Consider the following 26039-nt stretch of genomic DNA (forward strand, 5'->3'; position numbering starts at 1 on the left):
AAAACAACCATCTAAATGATTTAGATAAAACATTCATTAACATGCCAAATCTAAGTATCATCTCTTGTTGCCCCTCCCTCCTCTTAGTTTCCTTTCTTAGCTCTGATTTTCTTCTTTAGCACTTTTGAACAAAGAAGAGAAGAAGGCTCCTCTGATTGTTCAGAAAGGGTTCTTATGCCAGCTGAAAATTGCTCAAGGGTAGAATAATCTCATAAAGATCACTGAAATGTTCTTTATCACCAGACTTTCCTTAAAAAAGACACATTTCCATGGTCCATGTTGGCTCAGGTTTGTAAGAACCCATGTGGTAGTGTCTAACTCCAGTACAGACAAGAAGCCACAAACAGTGATGACTACAAGAGGTTCTGTCAGATGACACACTATTTAATAGATAAGTCGGTCACTCGTTGTGGAATTAGAAGACCTCACACTGGTTTGGTTCTCAAGTTACCAAGCTCTTAATGAAGTGACCAAGTCATTTACTATCAGGGATTTCAATTACACTGTAATTGAGATTCTGGTGTAAAAATAAAATGCCACATATGTCAAAGCTCTTTGTAAACTTTAAAGCATTATTCAGCTATCACTTATTTTTGTGAATGTTCCAAGAATGAAAGTGACTCTATGACTTTATAATTATATTGCTTGTAGTGGACTTTGAATCCTCAAAGGATTCAAGGAGGGGTGAGGGTACTTTTTGAAATATTACTTTGTAGGCTAGAGTAAAAAAATGTCTTCATAAAGATTGTCCCAAGTATTTAAAAAACATTAAAGAAACTGGAAGTCTGAACCAGCTATTTTTTAATGAACTTCATCTGAACACTTATCAGGCTTTTATTTATATTTTGTTTAATTATCACTTACTGGTGATGAGATATTGGTTTTGCATGTCTTATCAAATGAAGGGTGGGAGTCAAAATCATAGTCTGTGGATCAGGCAGATCCAGGTTCAAATCTCACTTTTCCCCATACAAGCTGGAAGCCTCAGCAAAAAGACTTTGCCTCTCTAAGTTTTAGCTCTTGCCTTTGTAAAATGCCAATGATAATCTTTTCCCCTTACCTTTTTTGTGAAAATTAAGGGTGATAAATGTAAAGCTTAGAGCAGAATCTAACACATAAATATGTGATCAATAAATGGTAGCTATACTTAGGTTTGTGTTTGATAATTTTGAAACATTTGTGAGACTTGTAAGGATCATTTTATCCTCAAGCATGTAATTACTGAGTCCCAATACAGATATTGTTCTCCCTGGTGTTTTGTTTCGATTTTGGTTCTATCAGTTCCATTTGATCCTCCTAAGCCATTAACTGTTGATTACAGGGAGTCTCACAGAAGAATAAACGGAGGAGGTGAGACAGCAGCAGGGCCCCTGGCTTCTCATTGCACTCCCAGCAGGAGACTTCTAAACCAACTGATGCTAAATCTCATTAGACTTGAAGGCAAAATCAAGATTTCCATTGTTTTGACCAGTAAAAAAACCAGACAGAACCCACAGAGGATTGAGTGTCAGAGTTAGACATGAGATTAGAGCATGGCTGCCCGGCTCTCCCTTGGAAAAAAGACACTGAGCTATGGGTTTTATCTTTTCCAGGATCACTTCACACATCTGTAAATGAGAGAGAGAGTTTGTGCTAGCAGGGCTTTGAGATCTCTTCCAGCTCTGACATTCTATGAGTATACGCTTATTTATATATCCACCTCATACTACAATGGGCCATCTCAGTGGTGCAAATTACTGTACTTAGAGTTGATCTATATACTTGGGCTAAGGACAAATCACATTTTATATTTCTATTCAGAGAAAATCTAGTTGAAACAAGCATCCAGAGAAGGACATACATCCTAGAAGAAAGGAAGGAAAAGGAAGTGGCAAATGAGAGGGAAGAATATTATGTTGTCAGAATGGTAAGGAGAGCCTGATGTCTGTGGATAAATGGGAGTGTGAAACTTTATGTACAGTAAATAACATATTTTAAATATTTTTATTCTTTACTGTCAACCACTTCTCCTTCCTCAGCTTTGAGGTTAGGAAACTCTAAACATCTTATCAACACTTCAGCCTCGGGGAGGGATCGCTCTGATTTGCCATGCTGTAGGAAACACTCCACCTCTGTTAATGGGCAAGCGTGTGTTTATAGGCATTAGTATTTAGTTTTAAACCTACAGAGGACTAGAAGTGTTTATAGATTGGAGAGAGAAGTAATAAGAGTAATATATATTATGGAGAAAATGTTGAAGGGTGTATAGGCAATCATTTGCCAACAGAAAAAGCAGATTCTCTAAAGAATAAAGAAACAACTGTAGAGAAAACCATAATTGACTGTAACACAGAGGTGCTACCCCAAGTCCAGACTTGCTAGAAATGGTTTTCATGAAACCTGGAGACACGATTCAGAAAGAAGTCTAAAATTATCTCTTCGTTACTTAAGAAATTGAAGAATAGTTTAATGTTGGTTGTAATTCCTAAATATAGGGTTAAACAAAGAATCCGGAGCTGGTACTATAAAGGGTTTATCACGATGTTTAACAAGATGTCACAACCTAAACTCTATGAAAATCCTTAGCGGGGCTGGCCCCGTGGCCGAGTGGTTAAGTTCGCGCGCTCCGCTGCAGGTGGCCCAGTGTTTCGTTGGTTCGAATCCTGGGCGCGGACATGGCACTGCTCATGAAACCACGCTGAGGCAGCGTCCCACATGCCACAACTAGAAGGACCCACAACGAAAAATATACAACTATGTACTGTGGGGCTTTGGGGAGAAAAAGAAAAAAATAAAATCTTTAAAAAAAAAAAAATCCTTAGGGAGTCTGGGAGAAATAAAAGAATGATAGCAATGGGAAAAACGCTTTTTAAAGAAAAGAAAAGCTTATCAAGAGTAGTATAACTAAAATAATATAGCCAGATTTTAATGTCATTGTTGGAGAAGATATTGCATAAATGGACATTGATATTTTCCTGTGTGTATGTTAAACATTTGAGAAGGTGAGGGATACTCTCAAATTAGTGGAAAATCCAAGTGATCAGAACTATTTTTGATATCCCTGAAATGTCTAAGAACTTGGAAGAATAAGCAAATGCAATTTGCTATTATGTTCTTATTGAGGAAAAAAAAAGACAAATGTATAATGCATAAGGAGAGATAGTTCTTTATTAAAATAAATCAACTACCCAACCACACCTCCAAACTAAAACAGAAAGCATCAACATGATCTATATTTTGAAAGAAATTGACTTTGGAATAATGCTTGCAGCTCTGGGCAATTTTGTGTATGTGAGCTAGAGGGTAGTGGAAAATAAATTGCAGTGACTGGTCAACTGGAATGACCATGGCATTTCCTAGGATAAATGTTCAAAAATCCTTCAACTGTTAGAGACAATAGGACTATCTATCATATAAAGAGAAATCTAATATAACATATATCATTCAAGTTTATCCCATTGATGAAAATGAAAGACGTACTCTGAATAGATGAGGACAAAATAAAGTGAAAGGAATTAGTGCTGATGAATTATCAGGCGCCTGAAATCTTCGCTATATTGTCTTTCCTTTAGTACAACGTAGACATTACATGTGGAATTGCACCCATTTGCAGAAAAAACAACTGTGGATGTCAGATAGGGTGATATTGTAGTAATTCCTGTTAAGGGATGAAGGCCTGAATTAGAGGCATGGCAGGAGAAACAGAAGATAGGAATTGGAGAGCTGTTTTTCGGGAAGGCCAAATAAGGGTTTTGTTTTGAGTTGGATGATTTTAATGGGAAGCAAGAGATTTCAAAGCCATGTTTCAAGCCTTCACAACACTGGCAAAAAATATGAACATTGGGAGAAGACCCATCCCACCTCCTCTGATAACGCAAAAGAGTTCTCAAGCATGTGCAAGAGAGAAATATTACCCAAACTAGGATTTTAAAAGTATACTTAAAAACACATCTTCTTGCCTTTGTTCTGTTGAGTTTTTTGTTTCATTTTGGTTTTTTCCTTCCTTCTGACCCACTTGAGACTTACCCTTCCTAAACCCTACTTCCGTTCTAAGCCAGATCCTCATCGTCCAATACTAACACAGCTAAAATGACTTTCTAAGACTGTTAGGCTGATTTGGTTTCCTTTGTCTCTTTCCTGTGTTATCTGGCATATTGCTCTCAGATTATCATTCCTCAACTAGAATATAAACTCTTTGAGGGTAGAATTGTTGTCTTGCAACTCTGTACCCTCACTGCCCAACACAGAGCTTAGCCCATGATAAACATTCAGTATATTAATTCATTTACTCTTTCATAATAAGTTGAACAACTTAAAAGATTACTACTTAGATGGGGAACACTTTGGGACAAAAAATACCTGGTGATATGGAGTGTCTTAATAGGAAGAGTTCCTTCTTCTGGCTGACTAGATTTTTAAAAAAATCCCAAGCATCATATCAAGGATACCAAGTAGGAATCCTTGACAAATTTTGGGAGAAATATAAAACCAATATCCTGAGACTACAATCATTTATCATCAAGTAGCAGCTGTTGTTAAAATTGATATTGATCCCTGGTAGATTGCAACTAGTGTAACCTTGTTATATCATCACAAAATTCTCCCACTACATCATTTAGCTATGAGATGCTTCCTTAACTTGTGTTTTCTCTTTTATGTTCAATCATGTAAGAAAAAAATTTGTTCATAGAGGTAACCTAAAATGTTTGTCATCATTTTCCAATTAAATATTCTCTAGAATAAAATATAAATGCATAAAATATAATGATTATTTTGAAAAGCCATTCTATGAAAAGATAGTTTTAAAATTAGAAGGAGCTTCTAATCTAGTTCAATCTTCTCATGACTGAAATGAAGAAACTGAGTCTGGTTAAGTGGTATGACCAAAGCTAAAGTGTCAAAGAGTTAGTTCTAGAATGTGAGAGTCCTGACAGTCAACTTAGTTTCTTTTATGCAATTACCATTAAGGGCATGAAAAGCATTAGTTCCATAAGTCACAAGAAATTTAATAGAAACTTGAAATAAGAAACTTCCTTCCTCTGGCCCCTCTGTTATTTTAGGAATATGGCCTCCATGTGGGAGTATTGAAGGCTGGACTCAATTTCTAACTCTGCCTCTTATCATTTGTAGGTTATCTAAACTTGCCACAGCTCAATTTTCTTAACTCTTAAAATGAGACAAATAGTATCTATCTAATAGGGCTTTGTAAAATAGTTAATTTAAAACACTTAGCATAGTACCTGAATTATAGTAAGCACTCAATACGTTTTAGCTGATATAACTATTATTATTTTTATTTCATAAAAATAAGAAGTCATGATTTTGATTTATTGAACTGTAAAGTAAAAACTCAACTGAAACTTTCATAGTTTCAAATGTCATTATTGAGAATGATGTCATTGTGTCTGCATTATCATTTTGCTTGAATTTCTACTAGTTTATACATTATTAGCATATATAGCACAATATCATAAATCCTCCTGGGGAGACCAAAGATTTCTTAGATTTCAATTTTTTTTTTTAGTAATGAATTAGTAAAGATCTCAAGAGTTGCTACAATGTGTGTGACTGCCTTATTAAAATATCTTTATCAAAGTTATGAAGTCTAATCTGAAGGCAAAGCAAAAGCGGTGCAAACAAAAGGATATAGAATCGTACTTTCTCAGCAGTCAACTATTAAGCTTATATTCAATTACTTAGGAACTGATCAGATTTTTAAGATATCAAATTCCTTTATTTTTCTTCAACTTTCACCTGTCTTGCCTACATTTTGTCCAGTTTTTCAATTCATTTGCATACCCATCCTAGGAGAGAAAGGACAAAAAGAGGAGGAAAATGCAAATCTGTTAATATAGTTATTTCTTAGTAGATTGGAAAGAAGTGAGAAAGGTTTAAATTGTAGTGATAGATCCCTTGTGGATCACCTGCTCCACCAATGCGCAGCTGCTACGATTCCTCTGGCCTGGATGATTGAGAGTCCATTGAGATGTTTTAAAATGAAGTGGAGCACTTATTCTTTAAATCTACTCACCACAAATGAATGAATGATCCTACAATTGAAACTATGTCTTCCTCTGTAAAAATACCTCTACATTGAACTAAATTTTCTAATATCATTAAAGCTAAAATATCTTAAGCCACATCATTTTTTAGCCGTTTTTACTCATTGATGTTTCATTTAATATAAATTGATTATACCAAACAAACATAAATTTACGTGACTCCAAAAAAAGAGACAAAGCTAGTCCACATTAACAGAGAAAAAATCTATGCAGAATTTCCAAAACAGTACTGAATATTTAATTGAAAATATCAGGTAGTATGCATTTAAATAAATATATCAAGAGAGAAGAAAGTCGGCAATGGATCCTCAAACCTACTGATAGACTGACTATACAAACAGACAAAGGCCAGATCATATAAAAATAGATGTCAAAGCCACAACTCACAGCAACCTGTGCAGGAAACCATATATACAGTACACAGCCCAGGAAACACACAGTGCAAGTATGTCAGACTTGCAGGAGGCCAGAGTGCCATCTCTAGTAGCAATCCAGGAAGCTAAACAATAACTTCTGTAATGATCGGCGCCAAATGGCCAGGACTTGATTAATAACTGACAGCTTCCCTGATTTTTATCCTCACTTTCAACTTAGGGCCAACCAGAGAAAGCCAACTATGCACCATAACCAGCCACATAGGAAGCCCCACTTCTAGTCAGCCCGATCGCAGCTTCCCCATGCCAGCAGTCTGCAATCTCAGCAGACCTGCAGCTGCCCCTATTCTCCACTCGACAGCTTTCCCACTCCTCTGTCCGCCTTTGAGTCTTTGTCAAAACACAAGTGACAGTGGCTGACTCCCTTGCTATAGCGAGCTCTGAATAAATAGCCTTTGCTGTTCTCATTTGGTTGGTCTTCGTTTATTTCCACACTACTGAGCATCTTCTACATGTCCGTCAATGAGCAACATACTTAGATATACTAAAAAGTTAATCTTCACAATATTCTGTTAGGAATTTTTTAATCCCCATTTTACAGATGTAGAGAATTAAAGTTTGCATGAGTTAGATAGCTTCTCATGTTCTCTTATTTATATCACACTAGAGTAAGTGCTTTCGGTATATTATTTTGATAAAAGTGCTTAATATTAAAAGGGGGTGTGACAATAATAATAATGACAACTATAAGTTAGATGAGTGTTTTCTAGCATTATTTGCATTTGTATCTATCAACTTGCTGGATAAATATCAACATTCTATTTTTTTTTTTAAAGATTGGCACCTGAGCTAACAACTGTTCCAATCTTCTTTTTTTTTTTCTCCTTCTTCTCCCCAAAACCTCCCAGTACATAGTTGTATATTCAAGTCGTGAGTACCTCTGGTTGTGCCATCTGGGACGCGACTTCAGCATGGCCTGATGAGCGGTGCCATGTCCACGCCCAGAATCAGAACCAGCGAAACCCTGAGCAGCTGAAGTGGAATGAGTGAACTTAACCACTCGTCCATGGGGCCAGCCCCTAACATTCTATTTTTGGTTATTGGCTCATTGTTTTAAGGTTATAATTTATCAAAATACATACGGAATGTGAAATAATGAAAAGCACCATAGAAGAAATAACCTCTAGAACTTATTTGCTATCAGAACACATCAGCAGAAATAATTAGCTTGTCAAATAGTGATTGTATAAAATGTTTTTCACAGATAATGTGTAGAAAACCTTATCAAAGAATGTAATTACTTATGATATTCACAAGGAAACAAGTAAAAATGAAATTTAGGTGATTCTAAAAAGAGGGTAATAAGTATTTATTTACCTGGCACTTTGGCTACTCTGCAATTTTTTTAATTGCATAATAGTCATATAAATACTACTGTGTTTATTTTACAAATGAGAAAAAAGTTGCAAAGATATTCAGAACATTATCTAAAGCTTCTCAGCTAGTGAGGAGTCTGTATCTAAAAACTGAATTATTTTTTGGTTTCAAAGTTCAACAAATATACTCAAAAACATTTGATTAAAATTCACTTTAAGATACTCCCTTACCACATAAGTTGGCCACAGAACCTAAAATTAAAGTAATTTATTTTCTACCTATAAGATAATATAACAATTTTATAGGAAAGAATGGGGGGCAGCATTTACGTATATTAGAAATTACCATAAAAGTTACATAAAGCCAGATGAAAAAAAATAGGAAAATACAGATGACTAATAAGGCTTTTCTTTTAAGGAAGATTAGCCCTGAGCTGACATCTGCTGCCAATCTTCCTCTTTTCACTGAGGAAGACTGGCCCTGAGCTAACATCCATGCCCATCTTCCTCTACTTTATATATGGGACGCCTACCACAGCATGGCGTGCCAAGCAGGTGCCATGTCTGCACCCAGGATCTGAACCAGTGAAACCCGGGCCGCTGAAGTGCAACGTGTGCACTTAACGGCTGCACCACCAGGCCGGCCCCTAATAAGGCTTTTTAGTGCATGAAAATAAAATGATATTTAAGCACAACTCCTTTAACAAGGACCTGAAAAAGTAAAAATAAATTTACAGATAACATTGTTTAAATAATAATGTGGAATAAGAGATGAAGACTAAAGGCCAAATCATTTCTAATGTGGCTTCTACTTTGTTTCCATTAACTCAAGTCTTTATGAACAATTCCTTGCACTGAGCATAAACTAAAATAAACAGAAAGTTAGAATTTGAGGATCCTTATGAAAAGAAAAGATTCAAGCTCCTGGCCTTTATAACATTTCATGTTAAGGAAGAAAAACTATTTTCTTGACATTTCCCTGTTTTAATGAAAGTAATATATATTTGGCACAAAAAAATATAAATACCAAAGTTATAATTTGACCATTTCACTAAGTGTACAGAGAAAAAAAACACCTCCTTTGCACATCTTAGACTTCGTTCCTTCCCATAAAGAAAAGGCTGATGTTCAATATCTATTAGTTGGTTTCATTTTTAAGACTTTTACTTATATCTCCTCCCCGTTGGGCTGCAAGACATATTTTTCATAGAAAACAAAAATTAATTGAGGTCTCCGTCTTTGCCTCTTTCTGTCTCAGACCCTCCTGATGGGGGTGGATGGGCAAAAGGCATAGGACAGGCTGGGGCATGCATTTTATAAGAAAATCTCTTGGGAAATTTCTCAAACCACATGTATCTCAGACACTGAGGTTGATTCCAAGAAAAACAACCATAGCATGAAAATAACATGTTCCAATAACTTTGAAGCAACAGTATGTGTGGTAGAGGCAACTGCTTACGTTAGAATTCTGCTCTTCCACTGGCTAACTGTGTGACACCAGCCAAATCATTTAACTCTGTGACAAGTTTCTTCATTTGTAAGGTGGAGATAATAATCATGGGATTGCTGTAAGGATTAAGAGACTATATATATGTGTTGATACATGGTAAACTCTAGGTGAGCATTATTTTCTTATTGCTGTCAATCTGAAATACAGCAAATAACTTGATTTTTAGAGAATGAGCAGCAACTTGAAAGTTTTCTTATGCTCATGATCAAGACAAATAGGATGCTATTTGTTCCGCTAGCTATGGTGATGTTCTCAGATGGAGAAGGCGAGTAAGAGAAAAGAATTGCCTTCTAGAAGAAATTAAGCATGGTGTTTATGTCTTATCAATGGGAGAAATTGATTCCAAACATTATTTTACTGCTTCTCCATACTGGCCAATGAACACTTGATTATAACAATTATCATGCTGTGGTCTGTCTCTATATCTGTGTGACTCTTTCATTAACCTGGGCATTTCTTGAAGGCAGGATTTATGTCAAAATTCTTTGACTCTCAAGTGTCTAATAATGCCTCACAGGCAGAGGTACTCAATACATACTGAAAGAACGATGAATGAATTTTTAAAAATAAATGAATGAACACACGGATTGACAGTTTTCAGAGAAAGAATGGTATTCATATAGAGTGGGCTTAATATTTAAAATGAAATGTAAATTCTTTTCAGAAGCTTCTTTCAAAACTTAAATCTATATCTTAGAAACAATTCAGCAGTCCACCGAATGTGATTGATTTAGTTCAAGGATTGCGCAGTTTTCTGTTTCTACTTCAACTTGACAGAAAATATTTAACGTCTTCTAAGTGAACGAAGAGAGCTGTACTTGTATTACTTCTTGACTAATAAGTCATATCATCTTATTAAGAAAGAAAAGTAGAAAGCCTATTTTGGTAAGAATTTTCATTTACTTATAAACATGTACAGTTTTATTAGTTGGAATTTGTTGCAGATTTTTAAAAATTAAGGCTTTCCTCATTTAAGACAAAAAAGCTTATCTCCTTTGGAAATCTTGGGGATGTTTCAGAGTGAATATTGTATTGCCCATGCTTGTCTTCCAAAATTAACTACATATGGCAAACTTGGCATATCTTTTGTTGGTATGGTATGTTTTTAATCTAGGAGTCACACTGATTTGAGCTAGATAATTATTTCATAATTTTAGTGCTTATAATATATTTACATGATTCTGTTTCTCATAGGTAATATAAGAAGTGGTATATAATTACTTCTTACCCTATTTGAGTCAATTCTTGCTCTGGAAGTATAGATGGGAGGTGGGATGTTGAAAGCCTGAGGGACCAGGTATTCCTCAGCATCCATCATATCCTCTAAATCCTCTTCATCCAAGAGATTCTGAAAGAACTTGCTGTCGTTTGGACTGGGAAGTTTCATACGATCATCACCCTAGAGGATTGCCCATCAGACACAGACAAAAGTGATTCTTCCTTCATCTAAATTTGTGGTCTTTGCAGCAAATTTATGTAGTATCAAAATAAATGGTGGAAAATTCATGTACACATTTAAAAAAATAATCCTTTAGCACAACTACCAGGCATAAAGAAGACTTTAACATATTTAGATATGACAGGGTAAGATAAACAAATTTAATACAAGAAAAATGTGGTAAATGCCATTAGAGATGAATAAAGCAGAATGCTATGCTGTTTTGGTGTAATCCATTTCAGATCTGAGAATAATGGTAAGCTTTATTGCAAGATGGCATTTGGGCTGTGACTTTAAGAGTAAATAATAAAGGGCAATTGACTTATCAATCTTTATTTTATTCCACTGGTTTGATAGTGTAGAGTTATCAGGATGCATAGGCTCCCTGATTTGTTCTATAGCACAAAATTGTTAAAGTGATAGCGTTCGAAATCACAGTGCAAGTGCCAAAATGCTTATTATACTCTTTCTTACCTCACCTATTTATCATATATATATTTTTATTTTTTCAAAGTTATGTGATACTTTTGTAAATAATTTGTTCATGAAAATTAATTTGGGAAAAGGCCAGCTGGAAATCATTATCTTTTAAAACCTGGCTTTTATCTGCATACCAGACCATTGATATGAAGATAAAGGCTACCTTGTTTTATTGAGGAAAATTAGCTCAGTGCAATACAAGGTTCATTTGTTTATGGTTTAGGTAAGAATAATCATAGAGAAATATATTACAATTTTTACATTATCCAATCCACTTTTTCTAGTGCTAAAGGTAAAAATGTTCTTTTGACCTGTTATTTGATTCATATGTACATATAATTCATATCTACATATGTACATGCGGATATATAATAGTTTGAATCTAACTCATTACTTGAATATTGAATACCTCCCAAAACAAAACATATGGAAAAACATTTTTCTAGGAAGTTAAATGTCAATATATTGATACTTTTAATTCATTCTCTTCAGACATCGGCAAGATTAAAACAAAAATCCATCTTTGATTTAGTCTGAAAAGGGAGGATTATAATAATGAAGATGACTTCCATTTAAAGTTAATAAAAAGCAGAGTGCTAGAAGGCTTGTCTGAGGATGAAGGCCTTGTTATGTATCTGGGTAATCATAATTACCTAGTTGTTCAACAGCAGAGGCACGAGTACCAAGGGAAGATGCTTAGAGGTGGTTCTGACATCAAGTAAAAGGCTCTTTCCATAAGTCATTTCACATGATGTTCTGCTTAGTTAATTGACTTGAGAGTGGTGATTCCCACAGTTCCAAAGTCCAGATATTATTCATATTTTGTAGTGAGCTTCCCATTGAGATATTCTTAAAAATCTAAGTCAAATGTACCAACCTGAATAACTAGATATCTCTGAGGGTCTCGAGCCATCCTCGAAAATTCAGCGGCCAGTTCTTTAAATTTAGGTCTACTGTCAGCATCAATCATCCAACCTAGAAATTCACACACAATGAAAGAGTCAGTATATCCACAATTAGGAGAAGACGTGAGATGTAAATTTCATGAAAATATAGGCTAAGTTCTGAAAATGTATTTTAATAATAACGATCGGAAAAACAAAGAAAGCTAATGAAAGAAACAATACAATAAGGGAGGCTGTATCTCACTTTGTTGATATTCATAACTAAATGTAATATACTATATTCAGCTATAAAAGCTATAAAGCTTGTTTCTTCTTTTTTGGGAGTTCAGTTTTTATTCTTGTTCTGGGATGTTTTGGGGTGTTATTTTATACATCATTAATGTCACCTGAATTGTTTCTCTTTTGACAAAGCTCAAATGCTCTATATTCTGTAAGCATCTACTTAAAAGAAAAAATGCTATTGATGCCAAGATGCTAATGAGAAAATAGGTGTTTCTGGAACTATTGAAACTGAAAAAGGTTAACTTCGCAGTGAGGTATCAGTTTCTTTCTAACTAAATATTGAGTAAATAAAACTATGCTTAGAGGAAAGGGCATGCTGACCTGAACTGGAAAGCACATTTTTTATTCCTTCTCTCACTGTCAGAATGTATCACACATGTCATGAATATAAATCTGAGCAGACCTGGGTCCAAAGTCTCTTATTAATAAGTTGCTTTTTCACCTTCACCAGTTTGTTTCTGTGCTAACTCTGTGTAAATCAAAAGGGGAAAACCCCAGATTACACAAGAAAGATTGCTGAACGTTAATCTCACTTAAATTAAGTCAGAAACTCAAGAGACTTCCCTAATTCTATTTAAATTAAGAGCCTAGGCTTCCAAAACACATTTATAATACATATGTGTCTGGGGCATAGAACGGAGAAAAGGTAATAGTTAGATGTAAACAAATGATCAAATTGAATAAAAGTCAACATTCATAATGTTTTTAGTTCAATGTAGACTCATTTCTTCCCATTTCCCACTCTGCCCTGCTAATTTCCTGTTGACTAAAACTGGTAAACCTATTTCCATTTAATTCATTTTTTGAACTATCAGTTTCAAGCTTTCTTTCTATTTAGATCATTTATTTAGTCTGTGATTTTCCCATAAAGATTACTAACATTATTGTGACTAATTACATTTTGTCTTTATGACAGACAATTTGACTGTCATGGAAATGAGAATGAAAGTGACATGACTAAGAAGAGTAAGAGTCATATAATTTTGACATTATAGCGTGCAAGCATGATATTGCTTTACGTTAATATTCATAATAAAAACATGTTTTGACATGCTCCTTTCGTAATTATCTTGAATGTTTATATTTTTCAATACACAGCAACATTATGCAGTCAATCTGCAGTATTATTTTACTAAGAATGATGACAGTGATGATAAATTTATTTTGCAATCTTACATTTGACCATGACCATGTAGACATCAATAGTGCAGATGGGAGGCTGGGGCAAACGTTCTCCTTTCTCTAATAAATCAGGGATTTCTCGGGTTGGAATTCCATCGTAGGGTTTTCCTCCAAAGGTCATCAGTTCCCAAATAGTGACTCCTAAATTGGAGATCAAATTCCTACATAAGCATATCTAACAACATCCTTTGAACAACCCAGCAATATGTCAGTGGAAAAAGAAACACTGCCTAGAGGGCAATCAAAAAGAATCCAAAGAAAGGCTCTTCAGATTCCTATGTCCATTATGAGAAGCCCAATGCCCAAATCCTTGTGGGAAATTCAGTTCTCTTATTACTGTCTTGAAATTTTTAATGGGTAGCAGAGCCAATTCAGAGTGGACATCAGAATACAGAATCTGTTCCCCCATTTCTACGTATAAGTAATACTAATGCTTGCTCACCCAAGTAAAGTTTCACTACACCACATTAGAGCCCATAAAACAATATATTCACCATATACACGTATATTCAGTACCAAGTAAATATGATCACAGGTAAAATCTGATATTGACTAATTTTGATTAACATTTTCTCTATTAAAAGCGCTGAAGGCTGAGCTGGGGTTCCAGAATGATTGCCTTATGTTATGGTAGATAATTGTGGCTTTTTTTTTTAACTAACACAAAGAGAACAAGTGGAGCAAAACAGATTCATTTCTTTAGCCCATATGAGAGCCTGAGTGACAAACGATCCATACATACGATACAATAAATATGAAGTGAGCATAATGACATTGAAGAGAATCAATAATAGTTTATTCCTTAGACAATGAAGTGACCTTCTTGAATCATCAGAATACTGATTTCCTCTGTAAAGGCAAATAACCCTAAATATTAGCATGTAAATAGCCAGCTTTGATAATAATAATGATTCTGACGTGAGCAATAATATATACACTACAAATCTATTCTTTATGATCTAATAATTATGCAGTTAAAAAGTTGCATTTTTCTTAAGTATGAAGATTGTAAGTTCAAAAATAGCCATCTGGGCAAAATAGTATTACTAAGTGAATTTTGACTAATGCATATATATAGGTATCTTTTAATATAAAATCCGTTTATGAGTGCTATGTTTTCTTTTCCACTGCCATCTGTAATGAATTATTTATTCAAACGTAAGTTTACTTTAATCCATAACAGTTCTCATTGATTGATAAAAATATGAAGCTTAAAATACAAATGTATATGTGAACTTCAAATTATCTTTCATAATAGAATCATTAACTACCTCATTTTTTATTGATATTTACATCTTATGATTTTTAGATACAATGTAAACATGTAACTATGACACAATTTAACTATTTGATCTTTATTAATTTTGCATATTAGAGAATGACTCCATAGAACCAATAATTTAAACTTAGTGTCCATGAGGCAGGCTGGAATAAGCTAAGAAGTGGATGACTGTCCGTTTCTATTCAGTCAGTCACAGGTATAGAATATGTATTTAATGAGAACATTTTATTAAGACAAAATAGATGCTCTCATATCTCTATCGGAACTTCTAATATAAGCAAAATGCAAAGCAATTGAAAATAAAAATAGTAGAAAATATAATAAAAATAAACATCTAAACACAAAAACTTTTCTCCTTTTGTTTTATCAAAGTTCCCACTCTTGCCAATAATAGTCTAATTATATTTTTCAGGAATGATGACAGAATAGGCTTAAAAAGAGACGGTTTTGTGTAGAAGGACAATCTCAAGAAAACTAAATCAGAAACATCCTCAAAACATACAATACAATTCTATCATTTGAAGATATAAACCATAGCTGATGGATATTTATTTTTATGAAAATAAAGACATACCCAGTGACAATTTTCCACAAAGGTGCACTATAAACAAGATTATGTATCTTTCCCTGCCTTATATGCCTTTTGCAAGCAACTATGATATATTGTAAAAATCTTAAAATGCCTTGTGAATATGGATTGATGACCTGGTCTATGCTTCAAAACAGAGTGCTGTCTGTCTATCTCTCTCTCTCTCTCTTTTTACTGAATAGCTCCTAAGAGATCTTGTAACTCAGCATGAAGATAAACATTACAGCCTGAGTGACAGGATTTTCCCCCAAAGATAAATTTTACTATTAAAAATGTGATTGCCCTGCCAACATTTACATATATTTTTTTAACTTGTTTTAGAGGTCATTTAAAATTTGCATGCAGTAGATTGCCACATTTAATTCAGGGAAATATAAGAAGAAAAAAAGAGAAAAAATTATATATGATAATATATAAATATATCATACAAAATATAATTATAAATCTATTTATATTATACAACATATGTTAATCTATATTATGTAATATATAAGTGCTTATCTATCTGCTAATGTGTAACATATAAATCTATCATATAGAGAGATTTTTATATAGTTTTTCTATTTAGTCCTTACAGTGTAATAACTAAGTTTTGTCAAGCAGTTCCCTGTACTTGTCTAACACACACTTTCTACTTTTAATCTGAGTAGAATACATGAAGCCTTCATGGAAATGTTAACACCTCCTATGACATACACGTGTGACGGGAAAAAACACTTTATAGAAATGTCTCAACTTTTTTTAAAGATAATTTATGCTTTTCTAGATAAGAGGCATACATTGTCTAGTGATGAAATAGCTTAATTCTTTTTTTCTAAAAAGAAAAATTGTATATATAAAACTAAGCTTAAATTTGAGTAGAATAAATTGTACTGTGCTTTTTATGTCTCACCACCACCTTTTTACTTAAATGGATATTGCGCTTTTTATTTGTAAGAAATGCTACTTTTAGATGATATATTTTAAGCTTAGAAAAGGTGTTGATTCCCTCTTACTAATACCTGGATGGACTTAAGTTGTAAATAGTTAGATAGATGCTAAGTAGCTCATCTCAACAACTGAGTTAAATGCAGTTAAATAAATGTTCTAATTTTTAAAATCACAAAATTTTCCAGTTCATATTATTCACCCTACAATATATCTGTTGACCCCAAAATTGGTTTGGAAATTAGAATCAAAGCTGCAGTTAACAGTCCTTTCTCTTATGTCACATTTGTTCTTCTCACCTACTGCTTTTAGTAATGTTCTTTGTTGTAACAATAATCGTTATTTTCATACTATAAAACAGAAATTCCCATATGCAAAAAAAAAAGCTTTTTAAAAAAAATTTTAACATTCATTGCATGCAGAGTTATGTTATCAAAGAGTTGTTGAAAATTAAGGCCATGAGATTCTATAAAATTATCCCTAAACTAAAATTGGTGGTTCTTTTTTGTCCTGTCAAAACGATCAGACAAATTGCTACCAACCCAAAGGTTATGGCAGACAACTCAACAGAGATATCAATGTATTACTTTCTAAAGACCCCAAAAATAACAAAAAAAGGCAGGTAACAATAATGTTTAGAGTTTTGTTTTTTTAATGGAAGAGCAAAGAGTTTGTTTCTTGAGGAAAGAAAACTTATAAATAGGTATTTCCAACACAATAAAGTAATTTGGCTCATGATGTTTTACATGAACTTAATATATTTATCTTTGCCTTTAAAGCCTTAATTCACAAGGAAGATTTATTTACCATAGCTCCAAACATCACTCTGGTGGGTGAATTTCCTATAGTGTATACACTCCAGAGCCATCCACTTAATTGGCATCTACAGAGAAATAAGAAGTGAAAGTTTTACAGTTATATAAAACGTCATTTTTTACATTTATTTCCTAAATGTGGGTCTCCAGATTCATCTAAATTGTATTTTTCAATTGTGTGTGTAAATATAAAATAAATATAAATACAAATGTTATTTTTTAATACAGGAACAAATGAATTGAATATTTAAAATTTATAAAGTGAATTAACCTAAAGATATATTTATTTTTTAAAAGTTTCATAAATAATGAAAAATAAAGCAATAAGTATCACTTGCTATAGTTCTTAGTCAATGTTGATAATTAAGTTACTAGCTAATATTATGATTCATAATATCAATTCTAAACATCTAACAATGCACTTGTAAAAATGTGGTCATATTATATTTTTTCCCAGAGTATGAGATTCCTTATATTTTCAGTCATCCCTTTCACTCTTAGACAAATTTCAGGCCACTGGTACAATGGACCCTTTCTACACTTGCCCCTTCCTTCTCCTCTCATATAATTTGATCACTAAAAACCTAAAATAATGAATTCCGAAGTTAGCCTTGCTTTGTCCCCCAGCCACAAATGACCTCCCTCATCTTGGTTAGTCAGTATTGAAAATATGTACCATTTTCAAAATAGGAATTATATGAAAGAATGTGAGAGGATCAGTACAAACCCACCGTCACTACAAGAAAAACAACTCAACTCACAGCCTGCTGATGGTGGGTCAGCAGAATGAGTTTCAGCTACGAAGGACAGCATTATACAGCTGGGACATAATTAGATTCTATGGAATAAAGATAAACACTTCCACTTTGCAGTTGAAAGCTTAAAATGAAATCGGTCTTTGAAATCATGAGGTTGGCTGCTCACCAAGGTGACGCCAAGGTAACTCCATGACAGAATCATGGTATTCAGTGAGAGGGAACAGAGACACATTGAAAGCAATTTCCCCATGGGCAAAGAGTTAGCCGACTTTATGGACTACGGACTTTGTGGTAAAGAAGTAGTTTTAAATCACAGGTGGCTTGATAAAGACTTAATGGTTACTAGGCATTCAAAGCTGTAATGAATCTTGCTTTAGACAAATCTTACAGCTGCGTGTTCTCAAGACAAGTGAAGTCATGTGATTTATAGACTTCTACTTCTGTGCAATCTTGTAATGAATTTCAAAACTGTGGTCTCAAACTGTTGCAATTTTGTAGTAAATAGGCAAAATAGGCCAATAAAAATCAAGGAAAAAACAGATAACACTATAAAACTGGAGTTTTTTAAAAAATAAATTTTGTGTCCCTTTGCCTTCTGATAAGATTTGAATATATATAGTTATATAACAGTTTAGGGTAAAAATCAATGATAAGCATTTGGAAACATATCATTGCAAAATATTTATAATATATATTAGGACAGCCCACATGAACAAGGCTCATCATAAACATATTTTTATGACATATGAACAACTTCTTTTGTTAGCATAAGCTTATAGGTCACCGTAGGTTAAGGTTTCATTTGCTTATTTCATTTGGCCTCTTCTGATCTAAGTCTTCCCAGGTCTAGCTAGAGGGACCGCCACATGAAGTGGAGATATCTTCGTTGGTTCGCCAAAGACGACAAGCTAAACTGTGGGTTAATGAGGAAAGATAAGAGCTGGAACTAAGGCATAGACTGAGACCATATGGTCCTTGAGAGAGGCAGGAACACAGGAGAGTCAGAAAACGGAGAAGAGCCAGTGCCACTGTTCAGATGTCTAGGATATAGTAGCTTACATTCTAGTGGAGACAGTCAGACAATAAATAAAGTAAACTGGGAAATCATACACTATGATAAAAACTGAAAAAATAGAGCCAGGTAAGAAGAATCTGTTGTATCTGGTATGGGAGGATTAGAAGTTAAATAGGATGACCAATTTTCCAATGAGTTATGGTTCTTGGTAGTAGCCAAACTTCTCTCTAGTCTACGAGAGAGAAGTTGTGTCTCTCTGTAATAGTCAGTCCTATGTTCTTAGATCAATGAAACAATTTCTATGGCCCTGGATGGAAGTGTAACTTCTAGAGTTCCTATGGATCCACCCACTTCCCAACACTGGACCTGACATAAGGGACCATGTGGATCCAGTCACACACTGTCTTATTTTAGCTACTTCTCAGAAATGAAATTTAGTAATTTATTCTATATATACATTTTTTACCCTGCGCAGGAGAGAAGGCAAATGGTAGAACTGGGACTTTATCATTTCTTAAACCTCAGGCTTATTGGCTTCTTCCTATAACATATAAAAAGATAAAAGGATATTATACTATATTTTCCAGCAATATTGCTCTCAAAAAGATACTCACCTTTCCTCCGTCAGCGTTATACTCTTTTTCGTCTCCTTCCAAGAGTCTGGCTAGTCCAAAATCTGTGATTTTCACATGGTTTGGAGATTTCACTAAGACATTACGGGCTGCCAAGTCCCGATGAACGAGCCGCCTTTCTTCCAGGTACATCATTCCCTGAAAAACACCGAGTTCCCCAACGGAAGTCAGCTAATGCCTAGGCTTGCCTGTGTCTAAAAAGGAGTTTCTAAGCGCTCAGTTGAAAGTGTTTGATTCCTCTAACTGAAGTCAGAATCCTGGAATGTTTTCAAAATTAGGGAAACCTGGGATAAAAAAGCAAACCACAAACAGCTTTTGGCCTTTTCCCCCTAAAGTTCTATAAAGAAGGATGCGTGACCTGCACATGAGCTAAATGTTAGATGATTTTTTCAGGAGACTTGATATTCTTTAGCAGACCCTTTCATCAGTGAGGTGTGCACGTGTCCTAGTAGATAAGCTGGCATCCACTCAGACTGACCCACACGTTCCTAACTATTTTCTTCTCAATAACTTCTGCTTTGTATCGTCTTCTCCCTACGTGCTTGCTCCAAACAAATACATCTATGCACAATTTTAAAAAGTATTTCACATGATGGTTTCATGGTGTCAAAATCACCACCATAGATTCTATCAAGGCTGAAGAATTATATTATTATTATTAATTATGCAAAAAATGAAGCATACCCTAGGGGCATTAAAAGCCCTAATTTAAAAAATGATTTTGAATGACATTAGCAGTCATTATAAAAACCCACAAGTGAAATTACGTAGTTTGTAATGACCCTCAAATTAGCCTTTAATATGTTTTCTTCATAAAACATATAGGGTAATTAAAAATAAAATGAACTGCTAATCGCTAACAGAGATATAGCTGGCTCTTGCCCCAGTATAGGCACACACACATGCATGTATATCTATATGTACATATACATACATGTTACATATATGTATATTATCTATGTATATATAACATATATATTAGAATGTACACAAATTTTTAAAAGTAATCCATAGAAGCAATAATTATTAATTGTATTCCAGCAGAACCTAAAAGTCATTAAACACTAGCCTTAACAAAAAGGTTTATATAAAACCAAGGAAATGAACTCAGAGGCCTAGATTAGGGTAAACATATTTTGTTCAAGTGAACCTATTTTTATTGAAGAGTTATGGGAAATTCTATATCTGAGGATTTCAGTGGGAAAAAAGTTGTCATTCAAAAACAAATCAGAATTATTGTAAAATGGTTGAAGCATACTCTCAAACCAATTGCAAATCAATGCTGTTGGCAGTTAACATTACAACTGCAGGATTTGAAGGATTAATGGTTGCTGATATCAAAACAAGAGCTGTGGAAAACAGACACATAAATCACACAGGTCAAAAAATAATGAACCGTATACCCAGTGTACTGTAAAGAGAAGATTGCTTCAAACATCATCATGAGCCAAATACTATATAAATGCCCATTAAACCCGAGCAGTGGAGATACTGCCTGATATGGTCCAATCAGTCAGCAGTTGGGTGACACCATATGTATTGGTGTTTTCAGAAATCAACCCACGACTGGGATTTATGAGGTTTTTTCCCACTTTCCTAAACTGTATTTTCTGTTTGATCACACCAAATTGGAATTTCCTTGAATAAAGTGAGTCTGGAAACACATAGCCCTTGTATAACTTAACGGATCAAAAAGTAGACTTATTGCCATGAAGATAAAGTGTTTTCAATAATTTTGTCCCTTTAAGAAAAAGTCCACAAAAACATTCATCTTTCTCTTTCTTACCACCTTCATATAAGAATGTGGAAAGCATGTTAGCAACAAGTTGATACTCAGATCCGCACAATTATAGAACACATACTATGTACAGGTACTGTGCTAGAAACCAGAAAAACAAAAAAGAGAGAAGGTCTAGGAACTAAAGGAGGACAGAAGCTAATTAATGAAGTGGGCAGATATGGAATACAGACTTGAGCACATTGGTGTGATATATGTAAGCATTTGGGGACAGCTGTATTTTGAGGACCGTTTGTAGCATAACCAGCATGTGTGCATGAGAGGGGAGACTTCAGAGAGGGACTGAGGCATAACTAAGGTTTGAATCATGGCCACCATTTGGACAAGGTGAGAAGAAAATTGCAGTTAGAGAGAACAAGCACAGGGGTATCACCAGCATGGTGTACCTGGATAAAAGTGTGTAATTCCGTATTTCTAAAGCCTTATGGATAAAGGAGGGGAAGTGGGGAGTGGGGAGACTGATAAAATAAGAAGAGGTTAAATCCAAGAAAGGCCCCTTCTATGTCATGGTAGAGAATTTGGACTTTGCATTTTATGCAGTATTCAGTGTGGTGATGTAGTCATTGTTTGAAAAAGGAAAGTGGCACAACCATCGTCGGAGTCTTGGAAACATCACTTGGTGCCAGTATAGAGGATGGGTCGGACATAGATATAGCTGAAGTCAGGAGCCACTGCCACAATGCAGAAGAAAAGTGATGAGAGTGTACAATAAAGGTGACGCATTGGCAGTCCATGTGCTACATATATTTGTCATATATATGTTTTTGGCCCAAATGCTGGACAAGTTTCAAACATCCTCTTCAGCTGATTACTGACTGTACCCCATTGAGAGCATCTGGTCTCCAGTTTGCCAGGATTCCACAACTCACTATTACTTTCAGGGAGTTCTGCTTTTATCAGTTATAATTTCATCCAGCTCCTACATGCAAGAGTGTCTGAATCTTCAACAAAACTAGGCCAGAAAGAATACTAAGGAAAAGAAAATTTCAAGATAAATATATAAAATAAAATAACCATCCTGGATAATTGACCGAAAATAATGAAGAGAAGAGAAAATTGAGAATGAATCTGCTTTTTGACTTTTGTAATTTAGGTGGACAATGATTCATTTAACTATCATCCTAATGTAAATATATATATATATATATATTATATTTCTTAAACATGTTCAGGAATAGTAGTATATGCTATACCAATAGGGAACTAATATTCACCAAGAAACTTAAGACTCTAATGACAAATTCTATGTTACAGGCAAAACTTCAAACAGTCCACAAATTCTTTGATATTTTATACACAAAGCCTCAGCAAGTGATAGCCTATCCTGAACCTCAAAACTATTTGTCCAGAAAAGTATTTCCTTTAAAATAATGAGAACTCAATTCAGGAAACCAGATGATAATCTCGATGCAGTTTCTCCCACCCACCTGACCACAATTAAAAGAAATAAAAACAGAAGCATCTATATCATTACCAAACCATCAAAATACATTTATATGGTTGTTTTGTAACTATGAAACATCACTGTACAGATGCACACTTTCAAATACTTCATTATAACCGCCACCGTAAGTTCTACTTTCACATTCTGAATTAGCGTTGAATTGTCTGTGGACTGCTCACAATAGGTTTCTCCACATCACAGTCACTAAGATGGGATTTTCTTACCAGATGATCTCATTAGTCACATTCCTGCTAGATTCCCTCAAAACAAAACCACTCCTTAAATAAGAGTGTGATACAAATAAAGAGGTAGACAGTTATTGGAAATAGCAGTGACAAAAATAAACTGGGTGAAGTCCCTTGAAATTTGAAGATGATTAAAGAAGGGTCATTCATTATGATAGACGGAAGCTGCATCGATTGAAAAGAAACCTCTTACTCTGCCCTATGGCAACTCCAATGCCCTTGCCATGCCAGCTAAGGTGGAGCACATTATGGGAATATCAACACTGACAACCACCACAGCCAACGTTGACTGTGTATTCAGAACATGGTGGATATTAAACTAAATTCTTCTACATCGGCAGGTTAACTTAATCTTACGAGATGCATACTGTTTTCATCCCATTTTAAATATGAGAAAACGAAGACTAAGAGAGGTCTAGTTACCTGCTATAAGCCATTGATCTAATGACTGGCAGAACTGGCATTTGACCCCTTGCTGTGGGGCTCTGACATCCACGTTTTGAGCCTACTCCCTCTCTGGATGGGTCACAGGTTGTGTGGGTATGTAGAGATTAATGTGCATAGTGAACATATAGCTTTAAAAGATGCTAGTGCTTTTGCAGAAAAAAATATTATTAGATATTTCTGTAAATTTCAGGGCATAATGCAGGTGATTAACTTTGTATTAATACTTAAAATTAAGCTAAATTATAGAACCTTTCATAATTTAGCAGGAATTTGTACTGTTTAAATAGGAAACTCAATTCTTGCTTTTGCCACGGGGTATACAGGATGGTGGATGGGTTTGAGTGCAGATTCTGGAGTCAATTTCGTGAATTGAACCCCAGCTCTGCCGTGTTATAGCTGTGTGGCTTTCACAGTTTAGCCTCTCTGTCAATTACTTCTCTCTCAAGCGACCATAATAGCACATATCCCACAGTTGTTGTGATGATTAAATAGGTTAATGCAAGTAAAGTACTTAAATAGTAACTGGCATGGAGTAAGTGCATAACACGCAAGCTTTCTTACTGTTCCACAGATGGGTATCACCAGTCCCAGCACGAACAAGAAATCACTTTCCCTCATTACCTTGAATTGCCTATTTCAGAAAATCTGTGAGCCTCAGCTAATACATCACAGTGGGTTTCAATAAATGTTTGCAAATGGTGATACATATACCCGTAACCTACCCATCATGATCAATGTGTGGAGACAAATTTCATAATAATTACTGTTCAAAGTATTATTTTAATATTGATTCATCTGAGAATGCTGTCTTACAAGAAGAAGGAAAAATTAGTGACTATTAAAAGATTTGGTGCCCTTCATAAATATATCACAGATTCAGGAATTCAGTGAAGATGAAGGTCGTGAACAAGATAGGTCAAAGAGTTTTCAGTGCTGCAGAATGTTTTCCACGGGTGAATAAAACAGTAGATTTGCTCAGCCAAAACATCTCTTGTTTATCACTCAGCACTGAGGGGACTTTTTGGTAGATGTGTTTTAGGGTCATTTTGTCTACTTTTTGGTCCAGGTGCTACAAATCTGATTTTACCGAACTATTCAGAATTTACCATTACCTAGACCATTCAGAATTTTTACTTTTTAATACTTGCTCTGTATGCTTTAATGCGTTTTCAAAGAAAACTTATTTTCTGTTTTGCTCATACCCCTTAAAATGTGTGTCAATAAATACAAACTAGCTAGGGAAAGTCAAATTTTACTCTTGACTTTCTTAAACGTACTTTAATACAAAATCCAATGATAACTTTATTACCATTGAATTTAAAGTTTTAATCTCTGGTTAGAATCGACTCATAAACCTCTCTATGGAAAAAATCAGTGATTGACTTAATTTTAAAATACTGGTATTGACGAACACCTAGCAACGACCTTCTTTTCAATCTTATATTTAAGCCACAACTGTCTTGCAAAAAACGCATTATTATGTTTTAATCCAATGTGAAAATGTATTCTGCTCAGCTGCAGAAAGCTAACAGAAGTCAAGAGAGACCAGACTATTTCTGACGATAAATATTTGCTTCCCATATATAGGCCACACGACAATTTCATCAAACACATGTGTGAAGCTAAAAATTTCAAGCTGCTGTCAGCTCTCACTTGCATTAATCTCTGGAGTTAGCAAGAGTACATTTTCTTCCGTTTTCATTCTAATAAGCTGAAACTTTCTTAATAACGGGAAGCTTCAGGAAAGCTAGCTTCAAATGAAAATTGCTCCTGTTTTCTACCTTTCCTTCTAAACGCAATTCTATCCCTGAGAAAAGGATCCAGGTATAATGCTCTCTACTGTTAGAGCAAAAGATATGAGTATGCTCAAGGAAGAAAGGGACCTTTTTGGATGAAGTCAATGACGTTACCCAAATAGTACATGAAGGGAAATTAACGGGGCTCTGGACCTGAATCAACTGAGACAACCAGCAAAAGCTGGTTCATTGCAGACTAGAAAGAACACAGAACTGAGTGTTGCAAGACAGAAGAAGTCCTGGACACACTGCTCACTAGGTTTATCACAACAGATACTCGTCTCACTTCTCCTATAAAAGTGACAGATTGGCCTAAACGATCTTGAGGTGTCCTCTGGTTTTAAATTTTTATTCCATGATAGATGAAACTGTAAAATATATCTATCTAAAATATTAAATTGTGGGCCAATAATAGACACACAGAACAGTGAAGAAAGAAGTAGAGTAGATTTCTCACTTCAAACATTCAGTGGGAACCGTGGAGCGGTTTAGCAAAAGTCAGTTTAGTGCATCCAGTGTTAAAGATGACTGACTCTAAAAAATAAACTCCCGCTACTTACTACCTGTGTGACTTTAGTTAATTTATTTGTGTGTTTCACTTTCCTTATCCATTAAATAGGGATGGTAGCATCTACCCTGAGGATTGTCTTGAGGATTCAATAACTTAATGTTTGTAAAGCACCTACAACATTCAATATTCTAA

General features: G+C 34.7%; 1 protein-coding gene across 6 annotated transcripts in view; it reads right to left on the reverse strand.

The window, feature by feature from the left end:
- ERBB4 (erb-b2 receptor tyrosine kinase 4) overlaps positions 1–26039 on the reverse strand; it is a 1105575-nt gene that overhangs the window by 29575 nt on the left and 1049961 nt on the right. For all 6 annotated transcript variants that reach the window (XM_070619838.1, XM_070619836.1, XM_070619833.1 and 3 more), the window contains 5 exons: positions 19589–19744; positions 17194–17269; positions 13583–13729; positions 12097–12194; positions 10530–10700 (listed from right to left, as the gene is read on the reverse strand). In XM_070619838.1, coding sequence (XP_070475939.1) covers positions 10530–10700; positions 12097–12194; positions 13583–13729; positions 17194–17269; positions 19589–19744 — 648 coding nt within the window. The remainder of the gene's footprint in view (positions 1–10529; positions 10701–12096; positions 12195–13582; positions 13730–17193; positions 17270–19588; positions 19745–26039) is intronic.

The sequence above is a fragment of the Equus przewalskii genome, chromosome 5 (assembly GCF_037783145.1).
Source record: "Equus przewalskii isolate Varuska chromosome 5, EquPr2, whole genome shotgun sequence".
Lineage (NCBI taxonomy): Eukaryota > Metazoa > Chordata > Mammalia > Perissodactyla > Equidae > Equus > Equus przewalskii.